This window comes from Struthio camelus, chromosome 2 (genome assembly GCF_040807025.1).
Source record: "Struthio camelus isolate bStrCam1 chromosome 2, bStrCam1.hap1, whole genome shotgun sequence".
NCBI classification, from domain to species: Eukaryota; Metazoa; Chordata; class Aves; order Struthioniformes; family Struthionidae; genus Struthio; species Struthio camelus.
In genome coordinates, this window is record NC_090943.1 from 94463835 (window position 1) to 94488864 (window position 25030).

The 25030-nt window shown below is 42.4% G+C and overlaps 1 protein-coding gene across 2 annotated transcripts in view; it reads right to left on the reverse strand.

Moving 5' to 3' along the window:
• The window catches only part of PARD6G (par-6 family cell polarity regulator gamma), a 71047-nt gene that overhangs the window by 39107 nt on the left and 6910 nt on the right, over positions 1 to 25030 (reverse strand). The window contains exons 1-2 of one of the 2 annotated variants that reach the window (XM_009688720.2): positions 17143 to 17467; positions 16481 to 16703 (exon numbers count right to left, since the gene is read on the reverse strand). In XM_009688720.2, coding sequence (XP_009687015.2) covers positions 16481 to 16703; positions 17143 to 17184 — 265 coding nt within the window. In that variant the 5' untranslated portion in view covers positions 17185 to 17467. Of the gene's footprint in view, positions 1 to 16480; positions 16704 to 17142; positions 17468 to 25030 lie in introns of those variants that run through there. The other variant, XM_068931641.1, reaches the window with a different exon arrangement.

Below are 25030 nucleotides of genomic sequence, written 5' to 3' on the forward strand. Positions count from 1 at the left end.
TGAAAAGCCTAACCACTGCTGTCTTCTGTGCTGCCTCTTACCAGCTAAACTTCCCGATATTGCTCCTAAATTAAGATGTTCCCGAGTGCTTTCATCCATGTTTATACAAGGAGAGTGTTCAGGGACATGGGCTGGAACAGCTGAGAAGAGCAGACACATTGCTGTAAACGTGTCCGCTCTTCTTCAGATTTGGCTTAGGGACTCAGTGGCTTTCCTGTTGTGATTCAACATGCATTTACACAAATACCAGTGTGGTTGTCAGAGAAAGGAGGATTGCAATTGAAACCACCAAAAATAACCATTGGCAGATGACACTTGTTATTTTGCACAGACCCCCTTCAGCAGTTTTCATGGTCATGATTCAGCAGACACTGTGGCAATACTCCAAAATAAGGTCTATTTTCCTCCTTTTTCTGCAAAAGGATCACAGAGCTGCACAGAGCAGCCTAGGAGAGGACCTCAAACCCAGGGCTTAGCCAACTTACTACACGCTGCATCCCAACCACAAGAGGAAAACAGACACAGACAGGGAATAGTGTTAAGCCTTCCTAAAGCCTCTCCCAGAGAACCCTTTCCCTGCAAGCAAAATGAATCTAGGCTGCTATTCCCAACAGCTGATGAGTCAAACAACTTAGTTATGAAATCCTTGCTTAAGACTCAGAGTTGTTATTTAAGGAGCTGGTATCTCACCTGCCTCAAAGATAAAGGTGCATGAGACAACACACCCAGAACTCAGCTTCTCTCTTTCCCTAGAGAAAGGATGTAGTCAAAGTACCTTTTCCTTGACTGTTTTGTGTGTCACACTAGTGCAGAAATTGTTTACCCACCTTTTGCTGAGATGATAAAGCTGGACATAACAGGTTCAGCAGTTTCAGAAGCTAGTGAATGAGCAAAAAGGTTTTTGGTTTTTTTTTTTTTTTAAATAAGTGAAGATAACTGAAAGATAATTCTTCATTTTTAAAAGGGCCTGGCTGAAAGGTGACTTGAGGTGACTTCTCTCTCCACTTTTACCCCAGAGAGCAGGAGGGGTAACACATTTGCCCTAGATTTCTGGCAAATATTTCTTAAAAAAGGTTGAAAGCCACAGTTTCAAAAGAGTCAAAATAAAACTCACTTCCTTCAAATAAACCTGCGCTTTAGATTTCAGGCACAAGGTACTATTTCTAGCATTTCTAGAGAGATGTGCACAGAGATGACCACAGGAAAGACTGCTGTGATTGCAGACTTTCTTTTTAAAACCTTCTTTACCTTGAAAACACAAAAAGCACACTACATCTGAAGAGAAGCTGTTTACCAGCTCCCAATTTACACATCCCTTGATAAGCGCTCTTTAAGGAGCTCCTACAGACATGAGGGGTTTTGTTTTGCAGTGGCCAAGTCAGATCATCTGAGCTGTCAGACAACAGCCTTCAGATGGGAGAATTGCTTTAAATAAAGTCAGAGGAACTCTTTTGCTCCTTGGAGTCTTTATAGGGTTTGAATTCAACCTGGCACCCCAACTTCGAATCTCAGCATCCTTCAAAGGTCCTGGCCTGCTGCTTATTCAGATTGTTACTGGTCATTGCCCTGTTGCGAGGGCTAGGGATCAGTGTATATAAGGAACAGCAGAGAGAGAGCACAGCAGCTGTATCATGCTGGTGCAGAGAGAAAAGAAAGTCAGAAAACAAATACAGAAACCCCTCACAACAATGGAAGTGTGTATTTGACTTTTTTTTTTTTTTTAAAGTTGGAGTAAATCACTCAAAAAATATATTATGGTTTGAGCAGATTACTCATCTTAACTATTTTACAGCCATTAGCTGGCAATTATTTCCCAGCCAATGTAAACTCCCTGTTAAAGTTGTACTAGTCAACACACCCAAAATGTTTATCTCTTTTTCTCATTTTATTATTAAAATAACTAAATGGCATGGAGTCTGAAGTGCCTTTACAAAAATCAAAAAAAAATTTCAGGCCAGTGCAAAAGCTGTTCACGCAGTTTTTAGTCGTGTGATAAAAATTTATGTATATAATTTACCCATTGCAAAAAAAATAAAGCAAGCTTACCTGCCTCAGGCAGTTGAGAAAGCAGAACTCTGCAAGCAGTAGAAGCTCACATACTGTATCATGGAGATGATTATATTACTCAGGAGTTGCTAGTGGCAGTGACTGTGTCACCACCCTGGTAGACACACCACTGCATGAACTAGCAGCCTGGTAATTATTGGCCTCCCACCCTCTGCTTCTGCAAGAAATAGCTTTTCAAATAGGGAAAAGAAAAACTCCCTACAGTAGCACTACAAGGCAAGCAAAATTAGGAAGCGTTTTTAAGTAGCTTTATTCTTTCATAGAGAAACTATCACACCTTACTCCAGAACTTGTCATAGCTTACTAGCATCTAAGCTACCAAGAATTGATGTGAGATTTAAAGATTGCAAGTTCAGATAAATATTATGTGCAATCACTCTGCTTCTTCCATGTGCCAATATTCCCAGTGCCATTGACACAGATAAAAAGCTTGAACTGAATTCTGTACTTTACTCTCTGAATTCAACATCCAACCTCATTGGGATGCCCTCTTTGGAACAGCACCTCCAAAAGCCGTTCTAGCTGTATAACAAGTACATCATAACAACTCCTTGGGCTTCTCTCATTGCTGCTCAGGACAGCTACTGATTTTGCAAATGCTTTTTCAAGCCAGCAGGTTGCAAATGCTAGCTGCTATAAAGAAATAGGAAAGCTGAATAACATGTTAAAAATGTATTCATATTTACATTAAAGAGAGTCTTGAGGCAAAGGACTAGGAAGACAGCTTTTGTAGACAGAGTATGTAAATCTGGAGTTAAAGTCTTCACTGGGCTCCTTTTTAAAGGCAGAGAGATTTTTGTTGGTTTCTCAGTTCTTTCCCCATCTTTCCCATAGATGTCTTATCATTTCTGATGCATTCTTTCTTCCTCTGCCTTTTGAACTGTACCAGAAGAGTCTGTTTATGGGCAGGGAGGCTCTGGAAAGAACCTCAGCAGTATAATGACTGCAATCCCAGTACCGCTAGGTTCCCTGCTGAAGCTAGTGAAGCAGACGAAGTATACAGAGGTTTGATGCAGACTTCTGCAAGGTACTATGTGAGCTCAAAGAGACCTGGGCTGCATCTGCACAGTGACAAGATTTCCCTTTCAATCCTGAAGCCCACACCCTAGTGCTCTGAACTGAAGCGCGCCACTTCCAGTATTCATACATTGGACAGGCCTGAGCAAAGCCCACCTGTAGTTAGCCAGGCACTACATTCATCCGAGAGGGATTCATTCACTGCCCCGAGCAGCAGACGTTCCTGACTTACTTTAGGCAATGTCAAAGCTAATAACGTAAGCAAAACCATTATATTTTCCCAGAAATAGTAGAAATGCTTAGCCAGGTACCATGCCTCAGCAAGAAGGCAGGAATATCTGAGCAAGAAATATCTGAACAAGAGACTTGACAACCAAGCAGCATGGAGCAGGAACAAGCTTTGCTCCCTAAGTCATGCCAGTCTGCATGGCTTGATGCAGCCCCACTGCGCACAAGGAGCACGAGGCCACACCAAAGCCCTTGTGCACTTTACAGATGCGAGACTGTAGCAAGCTGCCTGTACAAGCCCTCAGACATACGGGTTAGCACACCCCCGCCAACAACCACCAGCAGCGGTTCTCTGGTCCCTCTGCCCTGCTGCTGTAATCCCTTCTCAGCAGGGATGCCACCTCCTCAGTACGAAACTGCTATTTCTGCATAAAAGCGGCTCTCTAGCAACTGATGTTGCTGACATGGACATCACTTGCAGTGCCAAGAAGTCTTTAAGGCAGGGAAACCTGGTTTGCTTGAATTGCTCCTTCAGTATCAGTTGCAAGAGAGCCATCATACAGTGGGGTAAAATTAGCAAGTACTAGCAATCAAGCTAGCTAACAAGGTCTGTAGTAGCAGGGAAAAAAGTGCCATCTCATGTAGTTGCTACCGATGCACGCGTGAAAGTATCTGTCTTGAAGACAATTCTCTTTCAGCTTTCCTGGGACAGCCGCATGGAACTAAAGGAAAGGCTGAGACACAGGCAATAAAATTTCTGAAGACAGATGGAGCTCACTGATCTCCTGAGATAAGTGCACACACCCATAACCAGATGGACGAGACTGCAGAGCATGCTACCCACACGCCATGTGACACTCATCAGGGTAGAAAGGCACCCATACTGTGCTCTGCAGCTCCAGTACTTCCTCATGATGCAACATAGCCCTGCAAACTTGGGATACAACTGGTGAGAAGAAGGGTGTGGAACACAGCCATTTACCAACTGAACTAGAACCAATTGAGGCATAGCACTGAAAGAGAAAAGAAAAAACTAAAACAACAAAACAGGGGAATATTGTTGTCCTACCTTACTCCAGGCTTTCAAAGTTAGGACTTATAAGCTAGTTGCAGGGATGCTCAAATACCATCTCTCCGCATTGTTTGGGGTTCACTGTTGGTGGAAATCCATTGTGAGATGGGGCTTTGTGCATACCTCCAGCAACACCCCTCTTCTCACTCGCTGACACCATGCGCTTCCTAGTGCTGAGGCAAGCAACACGTACCCTTGCTGAGGGTCATCTGAGCAGACAGACAAGTTTGTTGTGGTAAGCTGTTCCCTGTGCTCTGCAATGAGCTGCTTCTGGGAACATTTCACGGATGGGAGATCGGTTTTGAGGTACCGCCAAATCACTTTGCCACAGCAGCATACGTTAAGTTGCAACGGGTATCAAGTCTGCAGCTTCCCTCCAAGCTCCTCTTCTCTCTACTGCCTCTGGATGACATGCCATGCCTGAGTCGAGCTTAAACACTTCCCCTCCCCTCAGAGGGCTCTGCAGCACTTGTACAGCAGTGGTCAACATATAGCAATGAGGGCCTCCAAGACAGCACCTGCATCGTGTTCCACAGTTACTGCACTTCTTTATGAGACCCTATGTTCCCCATAAGGTGACTGGCAAGTGTGGTGGCACGGTGCTGGGAAAGAGAAAGTTTTCTTTGTCCAAGTTGACAAGTTGTCAGGAAGCTTTCTGCCCTCCTCCAGTGCTCTGTGCTAAGAATCTCACTTCTTTCATTCAAGTACAATCTTCTTCCAAAGAGCTTCAGGGTTTATGGGATGCTGAAAGAGATAAGCTACTCTTTCCCTCTCTCCTTTTTCCATTGCTGTGCTACATAGCTAGACTCCAATTTAGGATACTCTTCCACACTGAAAACCACAGGCATTAAAAGTGACACACACACACACACACAAGAAAGCAGAAGCATTTCTTTTACCCTGAACCAAGAGAAGTCTTCTGCATTCCTACTGCAAGCACAAAGCAAAACCCTTTGAGAGCGGCTCAAGAAGTCAGCCTACATGTCATAAGAACCAGCTCACCAAATGCCTCTAGCGAACTCTGAAGAGACAGTACTTGAGCAAGACATTCAACATACAAATTGCTTCAACTTCCATTCCAGGTGGAGCATGCCAGTAAGAGACCCCTATACCCAGAGAAAGGTAGCCAAAAAAGATTACGGAAGGGGGAAAATAAACCCTGCTAAAAGGAAAACACTGCAAAAGTGAATACTTTCCTAGCAGACAGGCTGGGAGCCCTCAGCACTACTTGGAGACAGCTATTCAATTTCTCTCTTAATGCAAGAAATTTTAAAGCCCCAAACTTTACACTATAACAGTGTCACCTGGTACCTCCTGGTACATAGTCTTTGAAGCCTTCTGAGGTTCAGGAGTCAAAACAAACAGGGAAGGGGAAATTCTGCAACATTCTCATCAGCACCTTTGCATTCACAAGCCAAGGGCAAGAGACCTGAACAAAAAAAACTGAAGTTAAGCACAAAAGTTTCCTGTTTTCCATTATGACGGCCAGGGGAACGACAGATACCTTGAAGAGGTCATATACACCAGCCACAGAATTACTGAAATCAGCTAAAACAAAAGAGAATTTGATATGCCTCTGGGCTTGTCCTGTTTACACAAGAAGGGGCGCTAGGCAGATACAGCGACAGCTGTGACCAGAATAAGCTTTTTCAGACATCCTTGCAAGTGTAAAGTTCACTAGCAACCCATAACCCAGCGCCTGCCTCACTTATCTATGTAGGGGAAACCCATAGGACATGGCCTTTCAGGTCCAACAAGGTGATAAAAGGAGACATCATGTGGTTACTCACATGGCATAGTAACTCTCTCATGAAGCAATCTAACGGATGAAGAAGTGACCTTTCAACCACAGCATCATAAGATTCAAGTTCAACATAACACTAGAAACAAGAATCTGCCTTTTTGCATGAGAAGTATAGACCAACCTAAGTGGTCATCTGTAGGTACGCGATTCAGGTTTGAGGAGAGAGCCTATATAAGGGCTTGATGCACGACTGCTAATTTGGCCCCTTGTACGTTATTCTCTTCTCTCTCTAACATTCAGGCAGAAGTGTCTTAAAAGCAGGAAGAGTACATTGCATAAGTTTTCAGTGCACTTTTAAGTGACCGAGGAGTAATGTAGGCAAAGCAGACGTAGTTACTCCTCCTGCTGATATTCGTCATCTCAGCTAAGAACTGTTCTGAGACAGAACATTTTAAAAGTACATTAAAGATGTTTAATGTACTGTAGTAATAATTTTTTCCTTTTCAAAAGGGTGAGATATGTCAGCATTTATGCAGCTTCAAAGCCTGTAAGTTCAGGGAAATCTTTCATTTTTTCTTTTTGCTAGCCAAAAAGACACACTACCCCAGACTTATTTATAGGACTTACTATAAAACATTCATTAATTCAGATTCTTGTAGTTTGGGGGGGGGAAAATTCTTTCTCAACCTTTACTGTTTTTTGGTTAACACACTGTGTTTTTTCTCTCATTTACTTGTGCCAACTGCATTTAGCAACTAGAATTTAAAGAGTCCACAAAAGCAACATTTAAAGATTGTATTACTTTGTAAATAAAACCACTTCATCCACTGGATACATATTAAAACTACCCATTTAGTAGAATGGAAACAAAGCAGAAAAGTATTATCCAGGCTAATAAAGTGAACCCACCCGCTGTCATCAGTGTCCCACAAGATGTCAAAAGCGATAAACCACATCTTATCACACCTTGTTGGTATTCATGGATGAGGAAAACAGCTTTAGGCCTTTCCAAATCATCATTCAGTACCTCAACGTTAAAAGAAACGGTCATTCACCTGAAGTGGCCAAAGAGGAAAAGATGCGCTCTTAGGGCCCGTAGCTGGCTGAGGCTGGACTGTCAGTGGGTTCAGTGCCCAGCACCTTCCACCATTTCAGCTGGATTCCGGCTCTCTCAAACTTTCACAGTGAACACACACTATGTGATTTCTTATTTATCTGTTAATTCAACTTAAATAGGTGTCCTTCAAAAATTTACAGTGTTTACTTTTAAAACCTCAGCTTCTCCCCTATTTCTAACCTAAAAGAGTAAGTGGAGAAGAAAATGAGTTAGTCTAAGATCTACTGCCTATTGCAATAGGCAGTCTTTCCTCACTAATTGACATTTCCATACCTGCTCTGCCATCACCACTGCCCCCTATCAGTATCAACATTCTCCAAGCCATCTCCTAACATTTGGAATAAAATAGGCACCAGCACCTGCTTGCTTTTAGCCAACAAACGTAAAGCTCAGTGAAGAACAGTTCAAAAACAAAGACAAGAACTATAAAGCAGAGAGCAGAAAGAAAAAGAAATAAAAGGGAGAAGTGAGCTAGAAAAAAAAGTAAAAGAATGAAGGGGGGGAAAAGGAAGGAGGAGACAAGCAGCGTCAAAGTTGTTCAGTATGAAGATTTTAGAGGTTACTTCATGTCAGGAGATGGCAGGGGACTGACGAGCAAGAATAACACTGAAGTTTTCTAGGTTAATAGTTTCCTTCATATCCCCACAGGATTCCTTGCTATTCTAAACATAGCACAGAGGAAAAAATAAGTTTCAAGTAGATCATCATTAGGGGCAGGTTCAAGAACGAGCTATTTCAACCTCCCCCAAATTGTTTTCTCTCTTAGAATATTGAAAAAATATCCTGGGTGCTCATGCAGTACTAAGACTGAGCACTCGCACTTAAGATTTGGAAAATGCGATTCCAATAACACAGGCAGTCTAGAGTCAGAAGAGGAGCTGTCAATCATTAAAAATACGGCTTAAGGAGCGTCCAGTCTGAAAACTGTTATTTTTCAGTGCCTACTGCCAACACCCAACAGAACACCACTGCACAATTGCTTTCAGAGTGAGAGTGCAGCCACTAAGCTGTTAAAAGCCCTTTAAAGTACTTAAGAAATTTAGTAGAAAGCCTGTTTCCGAAGGCCTGAACACTGAGCTAATATATGCATAGCGTACTGTGCTATCCTCCCTCTCTACATGAGAGCTGCTTTGAGCTTACGAGGTCTCTTCTGCTAAAATCTGGAACGCGTGTCAAGGAAGAGATTGTCAAGTGCATGTCATTATTATCTGCACACTGTACTTGTTTCCATCATTTACGGAACGGAAGCAACTGCTACGCAGAACAGGAAAAAAAACCTGAGCCATGAGCAGGAAACAGAATCTCTTGTTTTGACGACTAAGGTAAGGAAAGATAAATAGTGGAAAATTCCCTCATACAGACCTTAATGGAGGTGGATCATTTGACAGATCTTCATCACCACTGTTTTTATATGGTCAAGTCACGTGCTGGAGCAATTTCACTACCTTAAATAAAAAGGGTCAGAGCAAGGAAGGAGAGAGGAATAATTTCACTTGAGACTATCTCTAAGCAGACATATTGGGGAAGGTCTTTTATTTATTTATAATACAGCTGCAGGTTGCTACTGTGACAGCAAGAAGACAGAAAAGGAGTTTGGGGTGAAAGAAAAGAATGGTTATATATTTGTTCTTATGTGGGTTAACAGTTCAAGCAAAGCATGGAGCTGAGCTAGAGGCTCTTAAGGAGTTGCATGAGTTCCCACTGTAAACTAGTTCCTTTAGTCTAAGTTCAGCTGAACTTGGGGCTCCAGCACCAGCTGGATGCATTTTTTAAGAAGTATCAAGTATATTCTAAAGTGTAATTTTTATTATTGCTCATGACACATTAATACTGAAAATAAATCCCATGCTGCTTTGACACAAATGCCTCAAGTATCTTCTACCAACTACAGAGCAGCAGCATTTGTGCAAGGCTTTTGTTCCACGCTCAGCATATGGAATAGCTACTAATATTTACCAATCTCATAGTGACAACTTTAGTGCAGAACTACCAGTTACTGACTTACTCTAGAAACCCAGTTTGTAGATTACACTATTTCCACACACTTTCCCCTTCTGTCACTCAACATTCTTGCTTACCTGCTATTCTGGCTGCAATTAAAGTAACAGGTGGTGAAAATAAAAAAATCCTCATGCTCTATAAATGGAGTTCTCAAGGAGAGGGAGAGAGGCAGCATTGTGCTAGCGCTACCAAAGCGCGAGAGGTTATCATTAACCATGCCAACAACAAAATCCAAGGCTGTTTTGTACTTACGCCTGTCAAGCCAAAGGAAAAAAAAATAGGTTTTTAAAAGATGCTTAAGTAGTTTAAACACAATGATTATCCAGTCTCATTGTTTGCACACTAAAGGTGGAGTAGAGAAGTAACATTAATTTCTTGCCAGACTTCACTGGAACAAACAGTTGCCTTTTACTTATCTTCAGATATCAGAAGACTTGAGTGGGACAAAGATTACTTGCGCGACAAACATTCAAAGACCCCTCCAGGTCAACACATGTTTCCAATGAAAAAAATGAAAGGATTTAGTTTAACCCTAGCAGCAATTCCTAACATACTAGCATAAAGTCTACAACTATCCCCTAATCTTGTCAAAGCTAAGATAAAGTGCTCTGCCTGCTTTTTAACAAAAGCACATTTCCAAAGGCTATGAGCACACAAGTGCTTCCTCCCAGGAAGTTGGGGCTTCATGGCAGGGTAAGTCAGTTTAAATCTGCTGTCGTCTGGCCCATCCCTTGCTAACTCCTCGCCAGAGCAACTAGTTTTCTGCCAAAGAGCTGGCTCAAAGAGCTCAGCAGCCAGGTCACACCACTGTCACAGCCAGAGCACAGAAGCACATAAACTGAAGAGATCAAGTCACCTTCTCTGCACCCTTAACCTTATTCGTTTTTCCCCCCTCCGACTCACAGAGCCCATTTTGAAAATTCACATGGCTCAAACAGCAAGATCTGAAGAAGGTCAAGAGTGCTCTCCTCAACATCTGCTGCTACCTGCTTTATTATTTAATATACCAGATGCCAAACACCAAGAGGAGTAAATCACATTCCTCTCGTTTGGAAGGGTAATCTTTTCAGATAGTAAAGTCGATGCGGGTGTTCTAAAATAAACAGGCTGGTTACTGAAGAACCAAAAACAAAATATGAAACATTCCACATCTTCTCCAGCTGTACCCATTCTGGAAGGCTGAGCAGAGAGCTAAAGGTCTGCAATAGCTAGAAATAGGTTTAATTTTAGTTGCTGCTTCAAAGCAAGTTTTCCTGTTTAACACAAGTGGTCAGACAGCCAACCATCATTCCTAGGGATTATCCGCTTAGAGTATGAAAGACAATAAAACAACCCACCATCAGTTTTTCTGTCAGACCTGGGCACGATTCCCAATAGCACATTTTTATTTTAAAACTCTCAGTGTGATTGCGAGGATTTCATAATATAAAGAAGCTAAGCACAGATGTTGGTTCTTTGAGCAGAACAGAACTTTGCTAGGTAAATAAACTGCAGCGTTATGAACTACTACTGAGCATACAGAAAAGACTTGCTGTTGCACGGCACAGCAGTTTAAACACATTAGTCACTATACACTGCTGCAGAAAAAGAGCATCTTCCAACCAGTCAATTAAACTAAGCTAAATTCAAGACCAGATCCAAAAGCCAACCAGCGTGCAAGGTAAATGCACATTTTGCCCTCTGCTGATTTTGGATCAAGCTCTAAGTGAGAGCTGATGACAGACAGTAGCTAACCACTTAAGGGGAAAAGCAAGAATTGCTGTTCAATACACTGGTTTACTGTTACAGTAATAGACTATCAAAATATCTCTACAAAAGAACAGACATTTAGTGAGTTTCTGAAGATAGTCCTTAACGTTTTTTTATACCCTATCGGTTTTCCAGATTGCAAAATGCAAGATTACAAGGGAACTAGAAGACATTAGTAATAAGTAAAGATACCAAGCTAGTTACCTAAGCGGGTTTCTGTGTTCAGTTTCAGGTCACCTCATTCAACAACAGCAATTCACTTATGGCATTTACTAAATTATTACGTAAGGCCCCATAACTGCTAGCTTTATAGTGTTTCAGGGTTGTCTGTTCCGTTAGAATGCTCTTCAGCTTTTTCAACTTTTTTTCCTTTTACACATCTGCAAGAAGTCCAGTATTTGACAAGATATGTTGAAATACAGATCCAGCACCCACTATTCCCAGAAACAACATCTGGCACGCCATCACTTCACCTGTCTCCTACTAGTAGGATACTTATCACAAAACAAGTTAAATCTTTAAAAAGCTTTAAAAATTAGTTTTATTGATGGAAAGACTGTGAATTTGGTCTGCTTTAGGCTATATAAAGCTCTCCACATTCATTAATTTACTGCTGTTTTTTTTAATGGAAGCTACTTAAGAGCAATAGTAATACATCTACCGATTCATAGGAACAGCAGCTGTGCTCATGCAACAGCCATAAGCACAACTTCAGCCCCTACTGACACTCTATCTTGTCAAGACTGCCTGAGGATTATGTAGGTTAGTTCTTTCTCCAAACCTCAACTCGTTCAGGCTTTCCTTGGGAATTGTTCTGTTGAGAGGGATACATTTCCATCAACACTAAGGATTTACAGGAACAAGGACACTTGCTGAAACTCGGGCAAAACAAGCAGAGGTCCAAAGCCTCAAACCACGATCAGGATACACCTCTCCAGAAGAGGAGTTCATTGACCCCTAGCTGAGGTCAAGATGAGGATTGACACCTTGTTACCTCTCTGCATCTGCTTTGCTGCCTTATCTGCGGTAGATCTTCTGTTACTTCCATGCAAGGTCTACAAACCCTGAAGAGTGGTAGGAAGGGCTGGTCACCAGCACAGTGCCCATTGCACCTCTCAGAATAAGGATCACTAATGTGGCTTTACATCAGTGTACACATTTAGAATTAGACCCAAACACCACTCCATTCGCTATGCTTGCCGTTCTTCAGTATCACAGTCCCACACCCACCTTTTAGGTTTGGAATAAATGCTGCATGGAATACCTGCAGGGTGATCAGCACGTTCATTCGGCAATACTTGACATTACTGTTTCTAACCGTTCTAGATTAAACACATCATAGCAGATAAGCCACGTAAAGGAGAAGAAATCTTGAAAGCTCTGTTATCTGGTAGACCTTCACTTAAATCCCTAAGTCCCTCTGGCAAAGTTCAGGGAGTGGTTTCAAGCAGGTATACAGTGATGGAGCCATACTTCTGCTATTTATTCCATTTCATTTAACTGCCTCTAAAAGAGAAGTTTGAACCCACGCTCTGCTTCTGGGAGACAGACATTAAAAGCAAGATTTGATATGTCATTCCATTTAATCATACAAGGAAAAGTAATGCATTCACAGCAGGTAATATTAATGCCTTTCAGTTTTTATTCTTTGTTTCTACTTGAATTCATAGCTTCCATTTAAATATTTTTGCAGTATTCAAAAGACCAAGTGTTTCAAGTGCTGTAGTTTAAGACAGATACTGTCATCAGATAAGCTCTTCCTTCATCCAAATCTTGGCTAGAGTACAAGACTTAGTTATTGTGGAGTAAGTCGAACACATCCATAATTCCTTGCATTGTTCTACGGTCTTTGGGATATCCGTCCCTTGCCCAACAGCAGGCACCTTCCACAAAGAGTTCTGCAAATGTTTGATATCGGTTACAGCCAAGTGAATAAATTCTTGGGCCTGAAGCATCAGCTGGCATAAATCACTATTGTGCTAATGAAGTCAAAAGAGCCACATAGGTTTACAGCAGCTGAGGACACAGTCTATACTGTAGCCTGGGAAAGAAAGTCAAAGGAAAACTGTCTTGCTTTTCTTTTTATAGCCTGGTTGTCTAATCTTTGTCTGCATCGTAATTTAGGATTCTGAAGGTTTTTTTTTTTGGGGGGGGGGGGAGAGGAGAAAAAAACAAAAACAACAAAAAACAAACACACACATGCACACACAGAAGAGCACCAAATACTTTGATTAGATGGGTCTCCAGGAGCTACAAAAACTTGCCATAGCTGAAATTACTCAACTCCAGCCTGCAGACATGCTATCACTATGCTTGAAAGGAAGTTGCAAGAGGAGCAGCATAACGAACCTTAAGCTGACTGATAGCCAGCTGCCAGAATGCACTAGTGCTCAAATGCACACAGTGCACTAGTGCTCAAATCAGGGGATGGTCCCTGAAGTCCTGCAGCCCTCAAGACCCCAAAACCTAGCAGCAGTAATTGTGGTAGGTACACTGGGATTGGCAACTCAGTTCCCTATTAGAAAGGATACTGCTGGATAACAAGCACTTACATTCCCTGCTTGGGGAGGGAAGAGCTACTGTGATTCTGAAAAACATGGCCCTCAGGAGACTTGAACAAAAAAAAAAAAAAAGAAAAAGAAAAAAAAGAAAGAGGGAGTGGAATAAAACTCCCTGGTCCCATACCTGGGCACCAACCTGGCATTTAAGAATCCAAATAGCACACACACAATTAGCCTCTGGAGACAAGTGAGAGATGTGCTTTTGAATTAAAAAAGTGTAAGACTAAGTTCAGATAGAAAACAACTAAACAAACAAAAATATCAGACTAGCAAACTTTGTTTCTGGATTATTGTGCAAAGAAGAAGTCACCTATTTTGTCACTCTGGTCACACAAATAATTAAGCTGTTTTAACATGATTATAATCCACTTGACAAGAGAAAGGACATAACCCAGCTATAAACAGGGAAAACAGGTAAGAAAACTATTAATCAATTGTACGATTAGTATTCTCTGCTAGAAAAAGATCCGAACTTCAACTATTCAGTCCTTTCACGCCTCCGTACTTCTGGCCAGTTCCCCCCAAACCCTCCAAACTCTAAAACCATACAGAAACAAGCTTTGGCAGCCATCTCCCAGGACTCCTCTCACGAAGGGCAGCAATCCATGGCCTAATGAGCTAGAGAGACCATGCTCCGCAGTCTCCTTCAAACTCACAGGACTCACCTCATATTTTTCTGCCGTCCTTGGCACTATTTTCCCACCTCTGAAGTCAGAGTTGAGGATATGATCTGAAACACTGCAGACATACCACATTCCTCTGAATGGCACAATGTTTTCCTGCTCTCTGGGAGAAGAACTGGTCACCTTGCTCTCTAGTGTAGATCTCCTGCATAAGGATCAGTGCTGCTCTGTCACCCCAGTCAGGAGAGAGGCAAAATAGTAGTGGTACGACAGATCGAGGAAGAGACAGACAAAGTTTCAGGCATGCCTGTTACTGCTGAAGGGAACAATTTCTTAGGATTTCTTCCCAGAAAAGAAATACAAACATTATGGTTTTGGAAGCATCCACAAATACAAGCCTCCAATGTCAGCCCCAAAAGTCCCTTAATAACAAGGCTGCCATTCGTCAAATTGGTAGCCCAAAATTTACTGTTCACCTCAGATTTGGAGGGAACAGGGAAGTACGTTGGGAAAGCTTTCAGGCTTTGTCTGCATAAGGAGGCACGGGCCCGTCCTCCACTTAGACTAGCTTCCTGTCTTGTCAGTACGACTCTTTCCACTGAGCAACAAGCAAATAAAAAGTTTTAAAAAAGGAAAATACAACACTGATCTGTTATGATCATAAGTTGGAAACCTTCACTACTAGCATACAGCTTCCTACTGAAGGAGAGGAGGAGGGAGTATTTTTCCACATTTGGCTGACAAATTTTCTCCCATTTGCCTGCTCTTGCGATAAGCAGTTTATTGGCACACAGAAACAACCCCCGTCCTGATGCAGCAGAGTTCAGAGATTCTCTATGTTTTCAGTAGTCTGCTGAAGCAGAGCAAGGACTGCCACATTTTGAACAGGGTTGATCTTGTACAGAAGACATATGAATAAACTTGAACTGACACAGACACGACAAAGTCACGCAAGAGATTTCTTAAGACCTGACCCAACGAACATTCACAAGCCCAAACACGTGCCAGAGAGAAGCCTTAATAGAACGTCATCCAACTTTGCACTTTCTGCACAAGAAGGGAGAGCTAGCAATCTGAGCCTTCTCTTATAGACTTTCCCACTCATTTGACAGACTCACAAACAAAAGGTCTCACAAATAGAGGCTCTAGATCTTCTTCTCCACTGCCTCCTTGAGTATTATTCCCACCTACAAGAGGAAGGCAGATAATATGCTCTAACCAAGGAAGGATGAACAGCCCTGGCTGTGTCTGATGAGCCTGAACCACACACACTATACCACCTCAAATCAATGAGCAGGCTGGAGCCTCCTGGTAAACCCTTGTCAGTACAAAGACCTAAACAGCAGAGAGTCCAGCCCAGAAAAGCCATGCGACTGCTCAAAGTCACAAATCAAGTTTCATTTCTGAGCCTGTTACTGACAAGATTTTAGCTCCAAGCCCCACGCTATAAACCACTTCATGACTGAAGAAAAACCATGGAAGTAGTGTTAATACAGCATTAGGTTCCCCTGGGATTGAAGGGGCTCTCCAGAGGGAATACCTTGCTATAAAAAGCAACCCTTGTCTGAAGTAATTGCTGATCACGATCTTTACAAAGAAGGTAGGGTATATTTTCAGGTATCTGCAATAAAAGCTTGACTAGAGCAACATACAGACACTTAAACCTGACATCACCTTGACGTTTGGGCAATCCTGCCCAGCACTTGCTTAATGATTCAAAAAGGGAAAAGCCAATACCTCTTAACAAAGGGACAAGAGGGAGAACCATCATTTATCTGCCAGATCAACATCCTCAAACAAGACCTTATTTGTGACAGAACTTCATTTTCCTACAACGAGGTATCTGCATGCATTTGCACACTCTACAGGCTTGGATCATTTGAGTACGCTGATTCTCAGGATGGGTGGACAGACAGATTTCTCAATGTGAAGTAGTAATACAACACTAGGATCCTCTCCCTCCCCAAGCAGGGCGGTGCACGCGGCACGCTCAGATGATGACACAACACCAGCAAGACAAGGTATGTCTCCCTAGGTAAAGGGGCTCATGATGACACTCAGCATGCTGTCCATCTACTACCTTACAGGCAGCAGCGCAGTCCCTCCTCTTACCTGAAGCGATTCCTGTACGTTGTAATGAAGTGCTTGAAAGAAGCCCGTGACCCTGCAAGAAGGGTGGGAAGGCTCCCAGGGCCCTCTTGCATTGTCTGGGCCTTTAAACGAATCACAAAGGGCTCACAGATCCACTCTTCAGCCTATCTCGGCACCCTCTGAGGCACTGACATCAAAACTGCATCTTACCTTGCCTTTGTATAAAAACCCTGAGCAACGGGTGAGCACTTGAAACAGCCTTGAAGAAGTTGTCATCGTTATTAATGGGGAGAAGGTCTCCATGCACATCAGCATATCCAATCATCACCTCCAGGTTGGCTATGTGATGAATGTGAAGGATTAGTTTATAGAAGTCTTCAAACTTTCCTGGCTTGTAGCGATCCAGGGAGAACCGTCTGAACTCTGCCCCAAACTGCAAGAGAAAGCAAAGAGGGCATCTGATTTCAAATGTCATTATATTGCAACGCTCCAGTTTGGCCTTTGAGCATGGTGTACATCACCTCTCTTCCTATGATGAATATAATCGCATATCAGTGCCTTCAAGCATACAAATGCCTTTCGAGTTCCTCATGGTAGAATATAACCGTGGCTGCCAAGATACCACCCTGACTGATAACAGATATGCTCAAATGTTCTACCTTAAAAGAAAGTGTATTTTTTAAGTACTAAATTTTCATTAAATCCCCTAGAGGCTAAATACATTTGTAGGATTTAAATTTGAAGCTACACCACTCCTTATCATCATCTCTAGCATCCCTAGAACTACTTTTCTTTAAAGTAGGAGCGTTCACTGGACTGCTTTCAGAAGAAGCTACTCAGCTATTTAAACAACTTTATAAAAAATTCTTTACCTGTTTCCCATCGATACCACTGGGATCCCAACAGCAAAACATTTAAAGGAGTATGATGCAAGAAAGAAGTTTTTCCTGCCACTCCATCAATTTTCACTTTTGAAGTTTTATACACTTGTAAATAGCTATAAAAAACAGTTCAGCTTGGCCCAAGGCAATTTAAAATGTTTTAAATTCATGAAGTTACTTTAAAGTAAGTCAGAAAGTGCCTGTGGAAAAAATTTCAATTAAACTTATTTCTGATACCAGAAACAGAATATACTACTAAGCACAGGAGAACAAAATTAGATTCTCCAGATTCTCCAAACATGAAAATCGGTAGATTGAAGGAGAGAAGTAAAAAAAAAAAAGAGAGAGAGAGAGAGAGAGAGAAAGAGAGAAAGAGAAAGAAAGATGATGTCCAGTTTAACAAACTAGCTTAAACCACCATTCTGCTATGTTCAATTTCACAGTCGGTGTGGACTTACACTGTATAGTATTAGTATAAAATTGCTGAACATCTAAGTCATGCTAATTCACTCCTGAAAACATGCCCGCAATTCCAAAAACATGGAAAGCCTTAATTAGGATCTCATGGAAGTTGCAAAGTTAGTCAATAAAAATAAATACATAAATAAATGAGAGAGCGCGAGAGAGAGAGAGAGAGAGAGAGTTTTCTGTTTTCTCCTGAAAACATAATTATTTGCTTAAAGAGGTTCTCAGTTGTTAAACATGTTGTTATACATACAAGCTATTCTTTTGCTGAGACTAACAAAAGTATGAATCATCACCATAATCATCTTCAAGCAAAGGAACCACTAGCTTTAGGTGCAAGCATGTACTCAAATTACTTCCGCAGTTATGAAAATCCCTCTCTTCAGCATCAAAGCCCAGCTGTGGTCCTCTGAAAGCTTATTTAGTGAAATTGGGCTGCTTGTTCATAATATTAACAGCTAGTCCAGTTTGGATTTCAATTTAGAATGCCCATCCAAATGCAAAAGAGCTGAACAAACCACAGCTGGTTCCAATGGAGGAAAAGTCACTCTTTGCCCTCCACCCTCTGCTCTTCTCCAAAAAAATCCAAATGATATCTCACTTCCATTTGCATTTCAAAATGAAAAAGTTGAAGCATTGCTATGTGGAAAAAAAAATGCATCTTATAGTTTCCTCTTTCCTAGATTCAAAAAAGGAGAAACTATGTTCTCTTGACAAATTTAACATCCACATGGTAAACTAGAGAGACAAAAATAAGATATTTAACTAGAGACAGGAGTAAGATCTTTGTAGGCTTTGCATAGAGCTGCACCTTCTACTCCACACACCTGACCAGAAGCAAAGGGTTCTTTTAGCCAAAAGAGCACTGCTCTGGGCCAAAGTATTTGGGTGCCAATTCCAATAAACATTTGTTTTATGACAACTTGTTCAGAACCACAAGCATGCACAGCACTTTGCAATAAAACAGATGCTATGCAGTCTGAACTCAGCCAGTACAACACCCAGCCTACAAAACTGTCCAGATGCCTGTCCTGCCATAGCTTCTGCTCTGCCCAACATGCACCAAGCCATAGGCCACTACCAGGATGCCACATTCAATGGAAAAGTGACATGGGAAAGGAAAAAGAGAAAAGAAGAAAGGGTAGTTGTTTCCCAGTTGATATGACCCAGTGTTCAGCTTAAACTGCCCCGAGAGGTGGACAGCTGGTGAAAAGTCCTGGCCTTCCAGACTAACCCCTGCAGGTACCTTCTTGTGCATGTTAGGCACAATTACGTCAGGGGAACGTGACATGCAGGTAATTCCATCCAGAGGGATTCAACCGCAGACTTCAAGCACTGAGGTCTGCTGTGAATGCTGTACAGTCAAATGAGCTCATTCACACGTTCAGCCTCCAGAAAGCCCAAAAGACCGCTTCCATCATGTAGGAACAGGATAAGGATAAATAAATGCAAGTGATTTCACTTGGGCCTTTGCATGATGCAGCCCTTTAAAGCAAGAGAACTGGAAGGTGATTCTGCACAAAGGAGCATGGAAAGGGAAGAACAACATAGAGTCCCTTCAAAAGAGATTTAAAAAAAAAGATTAGTATTACTGTAGGAGTAGTTTAGCTGATTAGTTTACACTGTGATATACACAGGCAGCAACCATTGTCAACGGGTCTTTTCAGAGGAGGAAAAAAAATGCTTCAGCAGTGACCTTCATTCATCATCCCTAATGAGGCTGATAGGGAGTATCGCAGTAATAATAGGTTTTGCATTACCACACAGCTTGGAGACTGGGTGCTCTGCATTGTATTCAACCAGGATTTCACAATAACATACCCACCAGAAACTGCAAATTCTGAGGGCTTTTAAGAGATCGCTACAATGACTATCTGCATTTCTAAGCCACAAACAAAGCTTATATTTAGTACATCACTCCAAAGAAAGAGACACAAGGACTGGTGTGTCTGTCAGCACAGTCTCTGCCAGAACAATACGGTATTACCCCGTTTGATAAACAGTCCTAACAAGCAGATTAGTTTTCCATAATGAAGTAAACTACTCTGATCTATTTATCTAATGCAAATATGCTATCTACTATTGCAGAAGTCAAGACTGGAGGGTCAAAGGGAACTGTAAAGAATTTAGTCCGACAGAGCTAATTATGACCAAAAAACCTAAAGAGAACTGTAAATGTTTGCTTTGCAAAGAATGTGCTCTGTCCCAAGATCCTCCAAAATAGGCTAGCTACTACGCTTGCTGCCTACAACTGCAAAGAGATGACCAAAAACATCCAAACTAAATGCTATACAGAAGCAGGAACACTGAGCAATTTCCACAAAAGAGAGGCCAAGAAATAAGGGAAACGGCAAAGTGTTCTGATAAAAGTTGCATTAAAAAAAGTTAAAGCCAGCTGATCAAAAGTTGCACAGGGTAATTCACCAAGAGTGATGAACTGCCAGGTTGGCAGGATGGAGCGGAGGGGTGGATTTTGAGATTTCCTTACTTGGAGGGATGCTATTTTGTGAAATGAAATTGAAGAGTTCCTTTGCATGCAAAAGAGATCGGCCTTTTTTTTTTTTTTTTTTGAATTTCAAGTTTCAAAAAGTTTAGAAGGCAAAAAACGAAGCATTATGTTTATGAAGTGCCATCCTTCTGGTTTATTGCTAGCTTTGAGTTTAGGCTATTATAATAAGAGAACATCAAAGAGTAGCATTTAGTAATAAACATGAATTATGTTAGCCACCTACTTCTCCCATGAAGTAAATTCCAGGGATAGAAAGAAAAACAAACACTCTCATCCTTGCATAGACTATAGTTTCTAGTTACGTGTGAGATTTTCAGGAAGGGAAAGACCTGATCCGGGCTACATTATCAGGGTGAAGAAGCAGAGGTCAAGAAAGAGGATAGAAGACAAAAGGTAAATAGTTTTGTGCTGGCTGACAATCTGGGACTTCAAATATCTGCTTCCATAGTCATGCCCAAATTTCTTCTATTACCTCTTTCTCCCCCAGTAATGTCTTCCCTAACTCGCCCAGGGCTCTTGGCTCTGCTCCCAGTCTCACAGAGGGCTTTTCTAGCAGCAGGATGCCACTAACTAAGGAGGTATCTCTGCAAAAAGTTCCCTTTCTTCAGCCCCGTCAGCTCTGAGGCAGCTCTCTCAATCCCCCTGATCAAACAGGCTCATTCTGCTCAATCCTCCACCCATTTCTTGCCATTTCTTCCAAGAGATGGCGACAGGAACAAGACTTGCCTCTCTTCAGTTTGTCCTTCACAGGAATCCCATCACAGACAACTTTTTAGCTACTTTCTCCCTTAAACTTTTTTCCCTGCTTAGTGTCATGCCATACTCCTACCTTTCTCCCTTGTGTCTTCTCCTCTTTCATTCCCCCCCCCCCCAATACAGTCATGTTTTAATCTCTTCAGTTCCTAAGATAGTTTCTCCAAACACCCTCCATGGTCCCTTTTCATTTTTATGCTTCTTGGACACAGTGCTCCATGTCTCTTTGCCTTTTACTTCAAGAGCAACCTCTGCAAACACCTCCAACTTCTTCCTCTACGCATCTGGGAGGCCTAGTCCTTAGCAGCCCTTTTTCCTCCTCTGCACCTTCTTTGCAGAAAATTCAGTACCTATGTCTGTCCCTGATCACTCTCAATCAACATCTCTCCTTGAGATATGCCTCCCTTGCCATCTCTTAAAGACTTCCTCTTCACAGATGCTCAACTGTCAGCTCAAGTGCAACTTGAGCAAAACTAAGCTTACACTTTTCTATGCCTCACCTGTCTGCCTTCTTGATTAAGGTGACAGGACCATTGTATTGCCAGCCTCCAGCATCTGCAACTTTAGTACAACCCTTCATCCAGGCACTTGCATATATTTGTGTGTTAGTTACCCAGATCTTTTTTGCCCAGAAATCTTAGATCTGTGGATACCTTTCTGCTACTCACACACAGCTGGACTTTTGCCTTGAACCACAGAAAGGTTAAGGTTGGAAGGGACCTTTGGAGATCATCTGGTCCAAACCCCCTGCTCAAGCAGGGTCACCTAGAGCACGTTGCCCAGGACTGTGTCCAAATGGCTTTGGAATATCTCCAAGGATGGAGACTCCAAAACCTCTCCGGGTAACCTGTTCCAGTGCTCAGTCACCCTCACGGGGCGGGCTGGGGACGGGGGTGGAATTTCTTATATTCAGACAGAATTGACTTTTGCTGTATACTTTTCCTAAGCCTTCCTAAACACCTCCTCACTTCACTACCACCCAAGAACATTTTCACAACAGCTATTTTCCCAGACCATTCCTCTGAACTCATCACCTTTCTCCCCCCTCCCCAGTCCTAACTCCAGTGGCTGCTCTTTTATCAAGGTCACCAGGTTAGCTGCTTTCTCCCTCAGCACGTACCCCTAAGCGGCACAATATGCCAGCCTTCTTAACTGCGTCAGCATCTCAAGCCCTCTCCCAAACTTGGGCAGAACTCTCAGAAAACATCTTCGAAGCCACAACACTGCTCGTCAAGTAGCCCTTCACAGCAAGGCTTTTAAAATAAATCTTTGCCTTGAGCAGATGGTCTGCCTTTCCACAGACAAATTTCTTCCTTTCCTCTCCTGTCCCCGGGGTCTGTGGAGATAAGTCAATCTGTTTGCAAAGGGCATAGAGTGATTTTTCAAGGGAATACGCTAAGCCCCACACACACCATTGCACCACACAGCTCTAGCATGAATACAGTGCTGGATGCATACACGCATGGCCCGTCACCATCAGCATGAGGGGGAAAGGAACACTTGGCACCTTCCCACCCAGAAGGGCAAAGGACCACTCAATCATACAATCACAGAATGGCCAAGGTTGGAAGGGACCTCCGGAGATCATCCAGTCGAACCCTCTGGCACAAGCAGGGTCACCTAGAGCACATTACCCAGGAATGTGTCCAGACGGCTTTAGAATGTCTCCAGGGAAGGAGACTCCACAACCTCTCTGGGCAACCTGTTCCAGTGCTCAGTCACCCTCACAGTAAAGGAGTTTTTCCTCGTGTTCAGATGGAACTTCCTGTGTTTCGGTTTGTGCCCGCTGCCTCTTGTCCTGTCACTGGGCATCACTGAGAAGAGTCTGGCCCCATCCTCCTGACTCCCTCCCTTTAGATACTTGCGCATATTGATCAGATCCCTCTGAGCCTTCTCTTCTCCAGGCTGAAGAGTCACAGCTCCCTCAGCCTTTCCTCATAAGAGAGATGAGGATCAGGCAGTCTTGTCATCACTGCCAACAACGCAGAAACCAACAAGCCTAGGTCACTGAAGAAAGGCAGCCCAGGGCTAGTACAGGTGTCTCTAGCAAGAACAAACTATTTTCTGACCATTTTCAGAGATGCATCTGCATGGTTACAAGACATGCAACCAGTCAGGGCTCTGGTGGGTTGCAAACTTAGCTAAGACCCTGTAAGTTCCTGCCAGAGCCTTTACACAAACACAGGGCCCACAACAACTGCAGAGAAGTAACCTGATGCTCATATACCTAGCAAGTCCTGATGGGGGACTGGAACAGCTGTGTAAGACAAGAGAAGGAGGGATGGCCCTGGGCTGAGTGGCCCTGGGGCTGCTGCACTGCACCCTGCCCCAGACACTCCTGCCTCAATTAGCTTCAGGAATTTCCAATGGGAATAGGATTAGCGCTGCACTGGGAGATTTTCCCTTCACTGAGAGGGAGGGAAGGTCTCAGAACGTACATTTCATCTTTAACTTTTGGCCTGCACTGTAAAAGTAATTAGATCCAAGCAATCTCAATCTCTGGAAGAATGTTTCTTGGTTACTAAAAGCCCAGGTTCAGCACACACAAAGCTTCTTACAAGTGAACGATAAGGGGGGGGACTACTGAGGAAAGTGCCATGAATTGCATCCCGGAAAAACTCCTTACAGGTGGCTAGTCTTGAAGGCTGCCAGTCTGAGGTTAATACACCCATGAAGGCTCTAACAGTAGACGTAACTTTCTGACTGCAGCTGTAAACAATTTTTCAACTTTAAACAGCATCTCAGGAAACTGAAGATCCACTACTCAGTGTTCCTTAAAGATTCTGTCAGTGTGGTGAGGGACTAAAATTCAGAGGACTAATCACATAAGAAAGACTTGCTGAATGAAATTTTAAGCAGACCAAAAATTCCCAAGTTATAGCATAAAAATAACTATGAAAACAGGGGCAAGAACCTGGAGGCAGGAGCAAGAACAGAAGAGTATGTGAACTGCTGCAACACAAGGTAACAGGTTTAGTCTTCTGGTCAATACATCACTGGTATATTGTTAACCATCTGGTTAACAAAGTTAATGCCTGTAACAGTATGCTAACTCTCCTTGGGAATATTGGTAGAGGCAACATAGCTAGATTTTAACACGTATTTCCGTTAGGCAGGACCTGAAAATACATCCCTAGTGACACTATGCACTATCCACCTCCATGCTGTGCTCGGTAGAGCCATGTAGCTCAAACTGTATTCTCTGGCTTTGTCTACATCTCCTACAGGCACTGCTGCTCACATAGTCCCAGACCACGGATAAGAGAAGACAGTTAAAGCATGCTGGTGCTTACATGCAGCTGACATCTGAACAGTACTATTGCAGAATGACTTGACAGATGCAAAAGCGTTGCACAGACATGTCTGACCTCTCATCTGTGAAGGGCTACAAGCAGGCACATGACGAACTACTGTGGTTCAGCTGATGTATGGTACCTTGTTAAGCTGTGGTCACTTTCTCTCAAATGATCTAACCATTTAAAGTCTTAAGCCTAAGTTTAAGAGGTACGACCACTCCGAAAAGTTGCCCGACTATGCAAATTAGATTCATAATAATAGAGGAACCAGTAGTTTAGTGGGCATCATTTAGCAAACAGTTACTAGAATCAGTGCAATAGCCATTGTCATAAACTGAGCAAGTTGGGAGGGAAAGGAACAGGGACAGGGGCAAGATGGCTGAAGAAAGAGATTTATGTTTACAATCTAAACATCTTTCTCTTAACATATTTTGCAAAAATCCAGACTGACTGTAGTTGATCTTGCTGAGGCATACTGTCTTCATTTAAGAGAGGAAGCACTGTGGTTTTCTGAGTCCGTGTTACATTTGGTTTGCATATAATCAAATATGTTTTGAAGCTCAAAACCAGAAGTTAAATCAGCTGGTTACAGTGCTCTTCACTGCGCTTATTTTAGTTGTGTTCTAGGTATGACAAGTACGATCTTGACTAGAAGATTCTGAGTACTACTTATAGACTTAAAAACAGACTTAAAGTTGTTTTAATATTCTTAACATTTAAAGAGAGCGACATTTTCTATCAATTTTCAAGCGTGCTACACATGGAAAACATTTCTTCTCAAGCTCCAGAACGCCTGTAAGACTTCAGCATAAGACTGAAAATAGAGTACAAAAGCCTGGTGAACACAATTTGTAGA